This window comes from Capra hircus, chromosome 3, assembly GCF_001704415.2.
Source record: "Capra hircus breed San Clemente chromosome 3, ASM170441v1, whole genome shotgun sequence".
Lineage (NCBI taxonomy): Eukaryota > Metazoa > Chordata > Mammalia > Artiodactyla > Bovidae > Capra > Capra hircus.
The window spans coordinates 27452064-27465366 of record NC_030810.1 but is presented as its reverse complement, the minus strand read 5'-3'; the positions used below and the strand labels follow the sequence as shown (position 1 = coordinate 27465366).

Below are 13303 nucleotides of genomic sequence, written 5' to 3'. Positions count from 1 at the left end.
TTGAGACTGCAAGGAGATCCAACCAGTCCATCCTAAAGGAAATCAGTCCTGAATATTCACTGGAAGGACTGATGCTGAAGCTGCAAAGAACTGACTCATTGGAAAAGACCTTGATGCTGGCAAAGATTGAAGGTGGGAAGGGAAGGGGACAACAGAGGATAAGATGGTTGGATGGCATCACCGACTCAATGGATATGAGTTTGAGTAAACTCCGGGATTTGGTGATGGACAGGTAGGTCTGGCATGCTGCAGTCCATGGGGTCGCAAAGAGTCTGACACGACTGAGCCACTAAACTGAACTGAACTGAATAAATCTGTTAAAACTAACTGATCAAAAGGCCATTTTTCTCTTCATATCAAAATTTCAAAAAGTTAAAAGATTCTGCATGCCAGGGTATTCCATAAAAATAATAATCCAAGTAGAATACACATTTGATTCTCTTTCCCAAGTAACACGGCCACCAAGGCAGACATGCTGGAGCAGCATGATGGAAACTCCTGAAGATACAGATGCTCTAGGAGTCTTCAAGGAAAACAGTAAGATTCAGGAACTCCTGTTCATAAATACACTGTGCATCTCTTTGAACTAGTAAATTTCCCTTTAAGAATTCTCTTGATACCTTGAAATCTCAAAAAAATAATCAGAGATACACATAAAGACCATTTACAGGAATGCTTACTATATTCTTTTATAAGTAAATAATTTAAAATGCCAACAAATACGATATCATTTCTACTGCTAAATAAACTGTAGTAAATCCTCAAGACTAGCATATCATGAAATAATTTAAAACGTATAAAAAGCCTAAGAATATTCTAAATGGCTATTAAAAGAGGGTCGATTAAACAAATCATGATATATCTATTCAATGGAACACTATGGTATCATTAAAAGAGACCAAGGAAACTCTTTAAGAAATAACTGGAATAGTCATGAAGAACTACTAAGTTTAAAAAAAAAAAAAGTGAAATATAAAATAGTATGTATTTACACTACCATGTGTCCAACAAAAGAAAGGGAGGGGTATTTATACACTCACATATATTTACTTTTACATGCATAAATCACCTATGAAAAGGTAGACTAAAAATTAATGTACACAGCACTACTATACACAAAATCGATAAGTAACAAGTATTTACTGTGTAACACAGGGAATGATATTCAACATCTATAATAACCTATAAAGTAAAATAATCTGGAAAAATACATATGTAACTGAATCACTTTCCTGTACATGTCAAACTAACACAATATTTTAAATCAAATACACTTCAATTTAAAAAAAAACTAAAAAGAAATGAGTGAAACAGTCAGCAAAGGGAACCATAGACAAGGAGACAAGATTCAGGGTGAAACTTTCCACTATATAACCATCCACCTGTTTCTTGTATTTTTATGTCATGTAAATATTTAATCTATTCCAGAAAAAAAACTGAAAAGCATTAATGATAATGTGAAAGAAAACTGAACCACATGAGAAATACTGGATACAAAAAAAATGAGAAAAACAGGTGACCAAAATGTATGTAACTAGGACCTAAATTTAAAAGGCAATTATGTGTGTATACATAATTCATTCATAATGCATTCACATACATTCGTACTCACTGAAGGATTTACACCAAAAAATTAATGGTAATAACATATGAATAATGAGATCACAGGTAACTTATTTTTTCTTGTGCTTTTACATGCAACATTTTTCTAATCAGAAAAAAAATATGGAAAACATTTTATTAGACACAAAAATCAATAAAAGCAAATTTCAAAACAACAAAAATTTCTCATCTAAAAAATAATTACTTTTTCAAGGTAGTCATTTTTACATGAGTAATTTTTTCTTTTTTAAAGATAAGTGTTTTAAATGTGTCCCCTTTATTGGCAACACAATAATGGTAAAATATATATGTGTAGTAAACTAGGCTGACACATAAGGAAATTCTAAAAACAATGAAAATAAGACCCTGAATTCTGAGTTTTGAGGGTTAAAATTCACAAATTCTTCTGTATTGTTTATGTAGTTGATGGCAGACTTAGGTGAACAACTTTTAGAACATATGGTCTCCACATACCATAAACATAGCCAACACATGCCTGCTCCACTGCAGAATAAGGGATCTGTGCATCCGCTAAAGCCTTCTGGCCTATAAAAACAAAACAGTTTCATCACATAGCACTTTAAGTGAGTAAAAATAAGTTAAGAGTCTTACCGGAGTAAACCTAACGCTAGTGTGTTGTTGCTGTTTAGTTGCTCTCTAACTCTAGTTTGGTTGCTGTTTGTGTCCAAAGCTCTGTGACCCCAAGTACTATAGCCCGCCAGGATCCTCCCGACGCCTGTCTATGCAATTTTCCAGGCAATAATCTGGAGTGGGTTGTCATTTCCTCCTCCAGGGGATCTTCCCAACCCAGGGATCTATTCAAATGAACTCAGCCTCAGATCAAATCATCTAAGCCTTTCTATAAGTTATCTTACCTTTCAAAAGTTATCATTTGGAGGGAGCTTCAAGAGGGAGGGTATATATGTATACCTATCGCTGATTCATGTTGAGATTTGACAGAAAACAGCAAAATTCTGTAAAGCAATTACCCTTCAAAAAAAAATAATTTTTAAAAAAAGTATCATTTCCTCCTCTAAGCTATTGTAACACTTTTTCACACCACCTTTTTGATATTTAACATTTCCTATTCTAACTGTACACCTAACTATAAATATATTAAACCCCAAGAGTCTTAGAGCTCCTTAATGGCAAGGTGTCTTATTCATTTCTGTCACTCTATCACTCATCTAGAGGGCAAAATAAGATAGAATGTCAGTGCTGAGGAGCGGAACTGTGGGAGCACTCATATGGTCATCTTACAAAGCCAGGATCAAGAGGTGACCCTGTCTATGGAACAAGAAAAGAAGCTTCAAGGAAGCTATTTCAAAGGTGTAGAAACGACCACTGGAGGAATTGAGAAAAATTGTGAAAACAAGAAGAGGAGAGCGGAAGCTAGAGAAAAGGTTGACCTAAATCCTCATCTACCATAGTGAGAAACAAACAGATATCTAAAACTGATAAATCAAAAAGGAGAACAATTGTGGTGGCAAGAGTATTTAGAGACAGGGAGATAACCAACAGAAGAACTAAAGCCGAGACAGTTAAAAGAAGTTGCCCCAGAAGAGGTCTGGGAAGTATAAACCATCTGTGTGTGTGTGTGCGTGTGCGTGTGCGTGTGTGTGCGTGCGTGTGCATGTTCTAACCAAATGAATGCATCACTTTAAAGATTTTTTAACTTAAGAAGATATATGTGTGATTGACCATGGGATTGGTTTAGTCAGATCAGCTTTCTTTTCCTGCTTAATGGGGAGTCCAAAAAAAAAAAAGAGCATTCTCATATGCTCCCAGTAAAACAAATAATGGTCTAAAAAATAATCTGACAAGACTGATAAAACTGTTTATATTCATTGCTCCAATGAGTCTACTTCTAGGCTTTGTCCTCAAAAATAACCAGTGATGAGAACAAATATTTGTGTTCAGCAAGACATTCACTATAATTCTTCTAAAATATCAAAAAGCTGTAAAGCAAATATACAACAAAAATGATAGCATACTGTTATACAGAGTGAAGTAAGTCAGAAACACAAATATCATGTCTAAATGTGTATATATGGAATTTAGAAAAATGATACTGATGAACCTATTTGCAGGACAGGAATAGAGACTCAAACATAGAGAGCAGACTTATGGACACAGCGGGGGAAGGAGAGGGTCAGATGAACTGAGAGTGGTCTTGAAATATGCACGTGACTGCGTGTGAAAACAGCTAGCGGGGAGCTGCTGCACAGCACAGGGAGCTCAGCCTAGTATCCTGCGATAACCCAGCCAGGTGGGTCAGAATGGAGGGAGAAGGGAGGTTCAAGAGGCAGGGGGTATGTGTATGCTGGCACCCCACTCCAGTACTCTTGCCTGGAAAATTTCATGGACAGAGCAGCCTTGTAGGCTACAGTCCATGGGGTCGCAAAGAGTCGGACACGACTGAGCGACTTCCCTCACTCATGGCTGTTTCATGCTGATGTGTGACACAAACCAACAACATTGTAAAGCAATTATCCTTCAATTAAAAATAAACAATTTTTAAAAAAATTTTTAATTATGGCATAAATATACAAAGAAACATGTAAATTTAATTTTTTTCAATTTTGACAAGAGAAAAGCTTATAATAATACGTTTTAGAAATCATGATACATATTTAGAATATGATCCCAGAGAGCCATAGAAAAAATAAATATTAAAAGAGAACAATATTAACAGTAGCTAGGCCTGGGTTCAGAGAAGGCAACGGCACCCCACTACAGTACTCTTGCCTGGAAAATCCCATGGACGGAGGAGCCTGGTAGGCTGCAGTCCACGGGGTTGCTTAAGGATCAGACACAACTGAGTGACTTCACTTTCACTTTTCACTTTCATGCATTGGAGAAGGAAATGGCAACCCACTCCAGTGTTCTTGCCTGGAGAATCCCAGGGACAGGGGAACCTGGTGGGCAGGCTGCCATCTTTGGGGTCGCACAGAGTTGGACACGACTGAAGTGACTTAGCAGCAGCAGGCCTGGGTTACAAACTTTGTTTATATTATTATATATCTATGTTCCAATAAATAACATGCATTGCTCTTATAATTAGTAGGAGAGAATGAGTTATGGTGAAAAGGTATAAGTTTGAGCCTGTGCTCTGTCCTTCCTCTAAGCGGCCAAAGCATCTTGCACCTCCCATGGTCTATTCACCATGTATGTGAACTTGCCTTATTTTCCATACTAGAGGGCAAAGGCTCTGAGATCTGTACACCAGACTTTGACTGAATCTTCCCAACTGACCAGGATGCACTCCTTAATCTTTGTTGAACATTTTCTCCTAACACCAGGTTGTCTTCATGTATTTTCAGATTTAAATCATTATTAAGTAAAAATGTTAAAGAGATTAGAACAAAGGAAGCACAGAAGTAGCTATTAATATAGGAAACAGTTTCAAAGAGTTACATGGTGTTGCTTTACCACTTTGCATTTAGCTGCAGAAGAATTCCTAACCTTTCTCTGAGGGAAAGAAGATGGGCAGGACTGCGTAAAGAGTAAAAAGTCTCTAAATAATGTGACAGGACACAATTCTGCTGGTTGCGCTTCCCTCCACACTATGCATTTAGGAAATAATGAGGGCGGAGAAGGCAGAAGAACCTCCTCCTAAACCAGTTTGGAGAATTAGAGGGTAAGACTTCTGTTAAACCAATTCTCTTGCCTCAGCACCACAGCTGACAAGTAAGTTCAGAGGGCTGAGTACAAAATCATTTATAATATCTCAGGGACTTCCCTGCCAGGTCATGCTCAGATACATGTTCAACTAAACATGACTGATGTAGGCTTAAGGTGAACATACTCACCTAGAACTATATCAGATATGTGAACAGAGTTACCCTTTTGCACTTCTCACCTCCCTCTCACTTCTCACAATTGGAACCAAGGGGTTTTATAAAAACAAAGCTAAGTTCTAAAAGTGCATTCTATATAAACAATCCTTCTTTAAATTGAGTTTATTTTCCTAATAATGTCTGCAAAACAAGAAAATTGTAATCAGTAAACAGAGGCAATCAAGCTGAATTTCTTGTTATTAGACAATTCCAGAGGTAAATTCAAACTTAATAACTTCATCTCAACATTACCATCTTATAATCAAAATATTCTATCTATATGTTATTATAGTAGTCACTTTTAACTAACAAAGGAACAGAACAAAAAATACATAGAAAAACTGATTAAAGCATTTCCTATTTCAAAGAAAAGTAGAAGCTGTTTGGAGACAATAGTAAAAAGGAGAAGATTTAACAACCAAACGATAAACACTGAATGAATATTATACACCTAGAGAATCAACATCAGCAAATCAAATCTCATGAACCTTCCTTTTGGGGGACAGAGATGCCCTGATTTCCTGTATAGCAAACACAGAGCTGCAAAATGGAGTTGAAATGAAATCTAATTTATGAACACTGAGTGCACAGGTACTTGGAAAGACAAGGAGTGTTTGAAAAATGACAATAATTTTTTCTGGGTTGCCTGGCAATAATCTGACAGGGAAAGGAGGAAGGGGAAGGCTTCACAGGAGAAAGACTGTACCTAAAGAACTTCATGGAACCACGAAGTTTCCAAGGCCTCCATGTGTGGGAAGCCTTTGTTGTTCAGTCACTAAGTCACATCTGACTCTGTGACCCCATGGATTGCATTATTCCAGAATTCCCTGTCCCTCATTATCTCCCAGAGTTTGCTCAAATTCGTGTCCCTTGAGTCGGTGATGCTATCTACCATCTCATCCTCTGCCACCCTCTTCTCTGTTTGCCTTCAATCTTTCCCAGCATCAGGGTCTTTTCCAATGAGTCAGCTCTTCGCATCAGGTGGCCAAAGAATTGGAGCTTCAGTCAGCATCAGCATCAGTCCTTCCAATGAATATTCAGGACTTATTTCCTTTAGAATGGACTGGTTGGATCTCCTTGCAGTCCAAGGGACTCTCAAGAGTCTTCTCCAACACCACAATTTGAAAGCATCAATTCTTCAACGCTGAGCCTTCCTTATGGTCTCACACTCATATCCGTATGTGACTACTGGAAAAACCATAGCTTTGTCTATACATGCCTTTGTTGGCAAAGCAATATCTCTGCTTTTTAATATGCTCTCTATGTTTGTCATAGTTTTCCTTCCAAGGAGCAAGCGTCTTTTAATTTCATGGCTGCAGTGACCATCCGCAGTGATTTTGGAGCCCAAGAAAATAAAATCTGTCACTGCTTTTACTTTTTCCCCTTCTATTTGCCATGAAGTGATGGGATCGGACTCCTTGATCTTAGTTTTTGAATGCTGAGTTTTAAGCCAGCTTTTTCACTCACCTCTTTCACCCTCATCAAGAGGCTCTTTAGTTCCTCTTCATTTTCTGCCAGTAGAGTGGTATCCTCTCTACATATATGAGATTGTTGATATTTCTCCTGGCAATGTTGATTTCAGCTTATGACTCATTTAGCCTGGCATTTCCCATGATATACTCTGCATATAAGTTAAATAAAATAAAGTGAAGTCACTCAGTCGTGTCCGACTCTTTGCGACCCCGTGGACTGTAGCCTACCAGGCTCCTCCGTCCATGGGATTCTCCAGGCAAGAATACTGGAATGGGTTGCCATTTCCTTCTTCAGGGGATTTTCCCGACCCAGGGATTGAACCCAGGTCTCCCGCATTGGAGGCAGACACTTTAACAGGATGACAATAAATAGCTTTGTCACGCTCCTTTCCCAATTTGAACCAATCCGTTGTTCCATGTAAGGTGCTAACTGTTGCTTCTTGACCTGCATACAGGTTTCTCAGGAGACAAGTAAGGCAGTCTGATATTCCCAAATCTTGAAGAATTTTCCACAGTTTGTTGTGATTCACACAGTCAAAGGCTTTCATGTAGTCAACGATGCAGAAGTGGATGTTTTCCTGGAATTCCTTTGCTTTCTCTAGGATCCACTGAATGTTGGCAATTTGATCTCTGGAAGCCAGAATTTCCCTTAAACAACTGATACCTAAGCTTAGACTGCTTGGCCCTGAAAAAGCTTCCTGTGAAGGTTGCAAGGCTGCTCCACAATCAAGACAGACCACACAATAAATTACAATGTTCAAAGATCTAAATGTTCTATTTTACCTGCTTCCTTTGCCAACTCAGGGTAGTCTCTCGTCTCGACGCCAGGCTTTGTGAACTAGAAATATAGAAGATAACAAAAGGAAACACTATGGTGATAGTCTCGGACAAGAGAGAACCACAGAAATACATTCCTCTAGTCATCTAAACAAAATGAGTATCTATCAGTGTTGCTGGACTCTGATAATAAATAATACACAGCTTGTACCCGCAGGGAACTTATGTAATGGAAGGCAGGCAATTATACAACAGTGTACTAAGTACAGAATGATCTGGGAGAGACAACTACCCAGCCTCAGGGGACTAGAATGGCTTTCCAGAGGAACTGATATTTATTTAAATAAGGTATTTAAGGATGAGTAGGAGAATCTCAGGGACAGGGGAGCCCGGTGGGCTGCTGTCTATGGGGTCGCACAGAGTCTGACACGACTGAAGTGACTTAGCAGCAGCAGCAGCAGCAGAAGCTAGGTAAATGAAAAAAAAGCAAAGTCCACAGCTAAGAAATGCAAAAAATAAATAAAAACCTACCCTAAAGCCTATAATAAAAATAGCAATCTGTTGCCCTCCACTCACTAGTCTTACTTGCTCCCAAAACATCCATTTTCAATCTTTTCAGATGTTTATTTTATAAAATGTCACATTTCTAAATATTCTACTATTATTTCTTGACATCAATTTAAGAAATTATATCATAGTCTTCAATAAGGGACAATGAGAATTAGGTCTCTTAGACCACCTCACTTATATATTTACAGTTCTCCATCCTCCTTATACAGTGGAAACACAAGTTTTACATTAAATCACTACATAGTGCTCACCTTATTAAGCCAATGTTGCTTATTATTGAGCCAGGTTGTATATTATGATTATATGTGCTTCATTGAGCAATTTGTTTTGTTTTTCCTGCAGTTAACTGCCTCATTTTTAAAAGTTTACGCAAACACTCTTGTAATCATTGACAAAGATTCTCTCCTTCACCAAATTCTCTTCAAGCTTCTCTGATTCCGCTTCTCTACTCACGTGTACTGCACATTGGACTTTTGCAATAGCATACTATTTATTAAAATCTGCCCTAACACTTTACCTAGTGTCTACCTTTATCTTTGACAACTACCACGCAAACTGAAAACCAGAACTTCCCTGCCACTCCACACACTCTTCTAAACATGCTGTCCCTTACCTCAACCCCGCCTCACCCCCAAAGTAATTATTATCCTGATCCTTATAATAATTGCTTCCTTGTAGTATTTCGTAGTTCTATCACCCAAGTGTCTTGGACACTATATTTCAGCCTTGCTTTTTTAAAAAAATTAGGGGTCTTTTAAATTCTCTTTTAATTTACAGGTTCCCCTCCACTACATGTTTTTCCTCTCAACATATCTCTTAAAGAACCCAGACGGCTGGGACAGTAGTTTCCCACACTCTGGACTTTGTAGATCGCATACTCATACAGTTCAACCTGTTCCTCTGTTCTCTGTCCCACAAATTGGTAGCCGGATCCAGAATCTTGCAGACTCACTCTATCTCTTTGGCAAAACTATCAGTAGTGGTCTATTTTTTCATCTGGAAGCATATGATTTTTTCTCTTTGTGTTGTTAGCAGCTCTTAGTACTCAATGATTAGAACCAGTAATTCTCAAAACTTCAGTCTCAAGACGGCTTTACATTCCTAAAAACCGCTGAAGATGCCAGAACTTTGATCATGTGGGTTATAGTTATCAATATTTATCCTATTAGCACGTATAACAGGACATTTAAAATAACAATTCACTCAAAAAAATTACATGTTAACATAAATAATTTTATTAAAAATTATTATATTCCCCTCAAGAAAAACTGATGAGGGGCATTGTTTTGCACTCCAGCAATTCTCTTTAATATCTGCTTTCATAAGAGGCAGTTGAATTCTTACATCTGACACAGCTGATTCTTCATTCAACCTTTGGCATTATTTTTTAGGTTGAAGTCTATGAAGCAAATCTGACCTCACACAGATATGTGGTTAGAAAAGGGAGGAGGACTTTAATAGCCTTTTAAGAAAATTGTGGGTATTCTTTCTTAATACTAGCCTAAAAAATGAAAAGTGGGAGTTTCTGACAGGCTAAAAGCAATGTTGAATTTAAAAGAATATCAATCAACTTTTCATACTCTTGCTATATTCAAGTCCACTAATCTTGCCCTTTGAGTAAAGTGATAATCTTGACTTTTCTCTGGAGTCTTTTCACATAGTTTCCAAAATTTGCCCTGAAGCTAGCATGTATCTGATCACCAGTGCTCTGGGAACAGGGCTGGTAATTACTATCATTTAATACTATACAGAATTCCATTTAATTCCCTTTTTTCAGCTTGGGCCTCACTCCTGTCTTCCACTAAACCTAAAGGTCAGATGATTCTAGAGACACATCAGTTCAGTTTCTCCAGGGAACAAGCCTCCAATACCTTGACAAGGAACTGATAGTCACCTAGTGGTAAAAAGGATCTTGGAATCCAATTATACCACGGAAGTGTTTTTCTTCCCTCCTCTCATTCCCACCTTACTTGACATCTACTACATGTAGGTCCTAAGCCTTCTCAAGTTCTGCAGGAAGACTCAACCAGCATAATCCTTCTTCAAGAACGTGGGCTCTGAGTTTCTCTGTTTTGCATCAGTAACCACACTTCCATCAGCTTTTAATCATCCACTGTTTTTCTGACATCATTCTACTGTTTCCTCTCCTAGTCACTTCACCCTGATGGGTTAATACTTTAATTTCTTTACTGTCATTTTTGTCAGAGTTGGAAAGCACCAAAAGAGATAAATTCATATTTCCAATCTACTACACTTAACCAAATGTCCTAATACATCATATTTAAATGGTTTACCCTTTCCTTCTCCATATTATACATTCCTTAAGAACATGGGTCTTTGGTAATCAGGCAGATGGAGCCCTCAAGAGGGGACTACTATATAAATTTTTTTTAAAATTTTTTAGAGGTATTCCCTGATGGTCTAGTAGCTTAGAATCTGAGCTCCCAATGCAGGGGGCCCTGGTTTGATCCCTGGTTGGGGAGCTAGAACCAACACGCCACAGCTAAAGATCCTATGTGCTGCAATTAAGACCTGACACAGCCAAATAAACAAAAATTTTTTTAAAAGGAATGGGATTACTGCCCTTATAAAAAGATCCCCTAGACTTCCCTCGCCCTTCTGCCATACATAGCTGTCTATGAAACACAGCAGGACCTTAAAAGTTTAAGGTTGTTTTCGTGGAAAGAGAACTTCCCATAGGAACCTTCTGTCACAAAGCATATGCATTTAATAGTGTTCAACTAACACTGAGCTCTTCAAGCACAAGGCATTTTCAAAGTGCTACAGGTATAGCAATTAATTAACCTGGGAGATAGCTATATGCAAAAGAAGAATATAGACATAAAAACAAAATTTCAGGATAAAATATCAAGTACTGGAGGTTAAGTACAGGGCCCTACAGGACAGTCAGGAGAATCAGAACTTCCTGATCAGAAGATCTGAATTGATCTTTTAAAAATGCAAACAAGTTAACCAAGTGAAGACAAATGGTCTTAAGTAGAGAAAACAAAAGAAAGCAAAGCAACAGCGGCATAAAAAAGTTTGGGATGAAACTATCAGTACTTTGGCATCACTGGAGCACAGAGGTAATGAGCATGTCAAGAAATGAGATTGTAGCTGCCTCTGGCCTCCTGAGTACCAAGCAGAGCACCATGTGAGAAACACAAAGGTGAGAGGATGCAGAAAACCTGCCACCTGTGCCAAGACGCTGAGCATCACTGAGATTTCTACTCCTACACTTGCAACTGAGAAGGGATCCAACACGGAGTATTCCTGGAAGCGCAGGGCTGGCGACATTCACGACCTGCTTTCCTTCTGAGTATGGGGCAAACCTTGCCTCAGTTACAGGTCCACACAATTTAGGATTCCACCCATATTCAAAGGAGGTGCGGAGTTCGGGTCATCTTGAGGCCTTCTTCACAGACTGCGCCCCAGGAAGAAGAGGGAAGAAGGAGGAACACAGAGCCGCAGAACAACACTGCGACATTATGATTCCGCAGAGACATCAACATCACAACCCGTCCGAGTCGCCACTCTGATGCCTCAGACAAGGAGCCGAGCTGGGCGGTGGGAAGCCAGTGGCGCCCTCCGGGAGGAAGGGCAGACAGACGGCCGGCGTCGTCCTGACACCCCACACCCGACCCAAGCCCCGTTTCCCGGTCACTCAGGGCTCCCGCGGCCTCACCCAGGCTGAGCGGAGCCGGGAGCCCACCTCCAGGGACCCACAGCTCGGTTTACCTTGGTCATCCCAACCCCCACCACAAACACCCGGTTCCGGAGCAGAGACTGTGGAGAGGCCAGAGACATTGTTCGAACCACTGTGGGCACAGGCGGGCGCAGCGGACGTAAAGCTTGCGGATCTGAGGTTGGCGCAGCCTGAAGCCGCAGCTCCGCCTGAGCTCTTGGAGTCGGGGAAGCAACAGGAGGCGGCCGAGGGGCGGCGCGGGGCGGGCAGAACTGGAAACGTGCGCATGCGCGGAGCCACCGGCGAGGACTGTGTAGGGAGGGAAGTGCTAGCGGGCTCAAGCGGACAAAGTTCAAGGCGAGAATTCACCGGTTGGTTAGAAGCTCCGTCCCTTTCAGCCCTTGAAAAAGGCTCCAGAGGCTAGTACCAGTCCTTCAGGTTTCAATTCTCTATGCTGAGGGCTATTGCGGCCTGCAGCAAGGTCTGAGATTGAGGGGAAGGCTGGATTCACGAAAGGGTAGCCCGAGGAAAAATTTTGAAATGTTGGGAGTTGCTCTGTATCTTATCGGTCGAGAAGTTAGAAAAGATACACTACGGGGGAGGGGGACAGATTTTATTGTATGAATGTCTAAAATAAAACCAAAGTCCTGTCACTAGCCGTGTGACTTTTGTGTGTGTGTGTTTATAATATGGTCTGTTTGTTCATTATTTAGGTATTTTTGGCTTTGCTGGATGTTCCTTGCTTCGCGCACTTTCTCTAGTTGTAAGGGGCAGCGTCCAGTCTTCCTTGCGGTACACAGCCTTCTCACTGCGGTGACTTGTCTTGTTGGGGAGCACAGGCTCTGGATGCCCCGGCTTCAGTAGCTGCAGCACCTGCGCTCAGCAGTTGTGGCGACCTGGGGCTTAGTTGCTCAGGGGCTTGTGGGATCTTCCCAGACCTGGGATTTGAGCGAACCCGTGTCCCCTGCATTGGCAGGCAGATTCTTACCTACTGTGCCACCAGGAAAGTCTGCTGTGTGACATTTTGTCTTGTGAGGATTAAGGGAGGTGATAGAAGCAAAGCCTTTAGCACTTGATACAGGGACTATATATATGTAGGTATGTTGTGGATATATTATTTATTTAGGGGATGATTTTTATTGGCTGATTCTGAATTTGCAAATTTTCCTATGGATAAGAATGAGTTTGTAACCCCAAAATCAATACTACAAGAGCTCTGGAGTTGAGGGGAAAAAATATGTGAGTTGCCCCACATGTCTGTTCTCAGTTGAGGTTACACAAGACCCTGTCCAGTTCATGCTGTAAACAAATGTGTTTCTCATGATTTCGTGCCATGTTTTCACATTTTTGTGTTTTGT

The 13303-nt window shown here is 40.0% G+C and overlaps 1 protein-coding gene across 1 annotated transcript in view; it reads right to left on the bottom strand.

The window, feature by feature from the left end:
- Nucleotides 1–12301, bottom strand: part of SCP2 (sterol carrier protein 2) — a 96720-nt gene extending 84419 nt beyond the window's left edge. Inside the window, exons 1-3 of the mRNA XM_018044270.1 lie at nucleotides 11999–12301; nucleotides 7697–7751; nucleotides 2077–2148 (exon numbers count right to left, since the gene is read on the bottom strand). Of these exons, the coding sequence (XP_017899759.1) occupies nucleotides 2077–2148; nucleotides 7697–7751; nucleotides 11999–12067 (196 nt within the window). The 5' untranslated portion in view covers nucleotides 12068–12301. The remainder of the gene's footprint in view (nucleotides 1–2076; nucleotides 2149–7696; nucleotides 7752–11998) is intronic.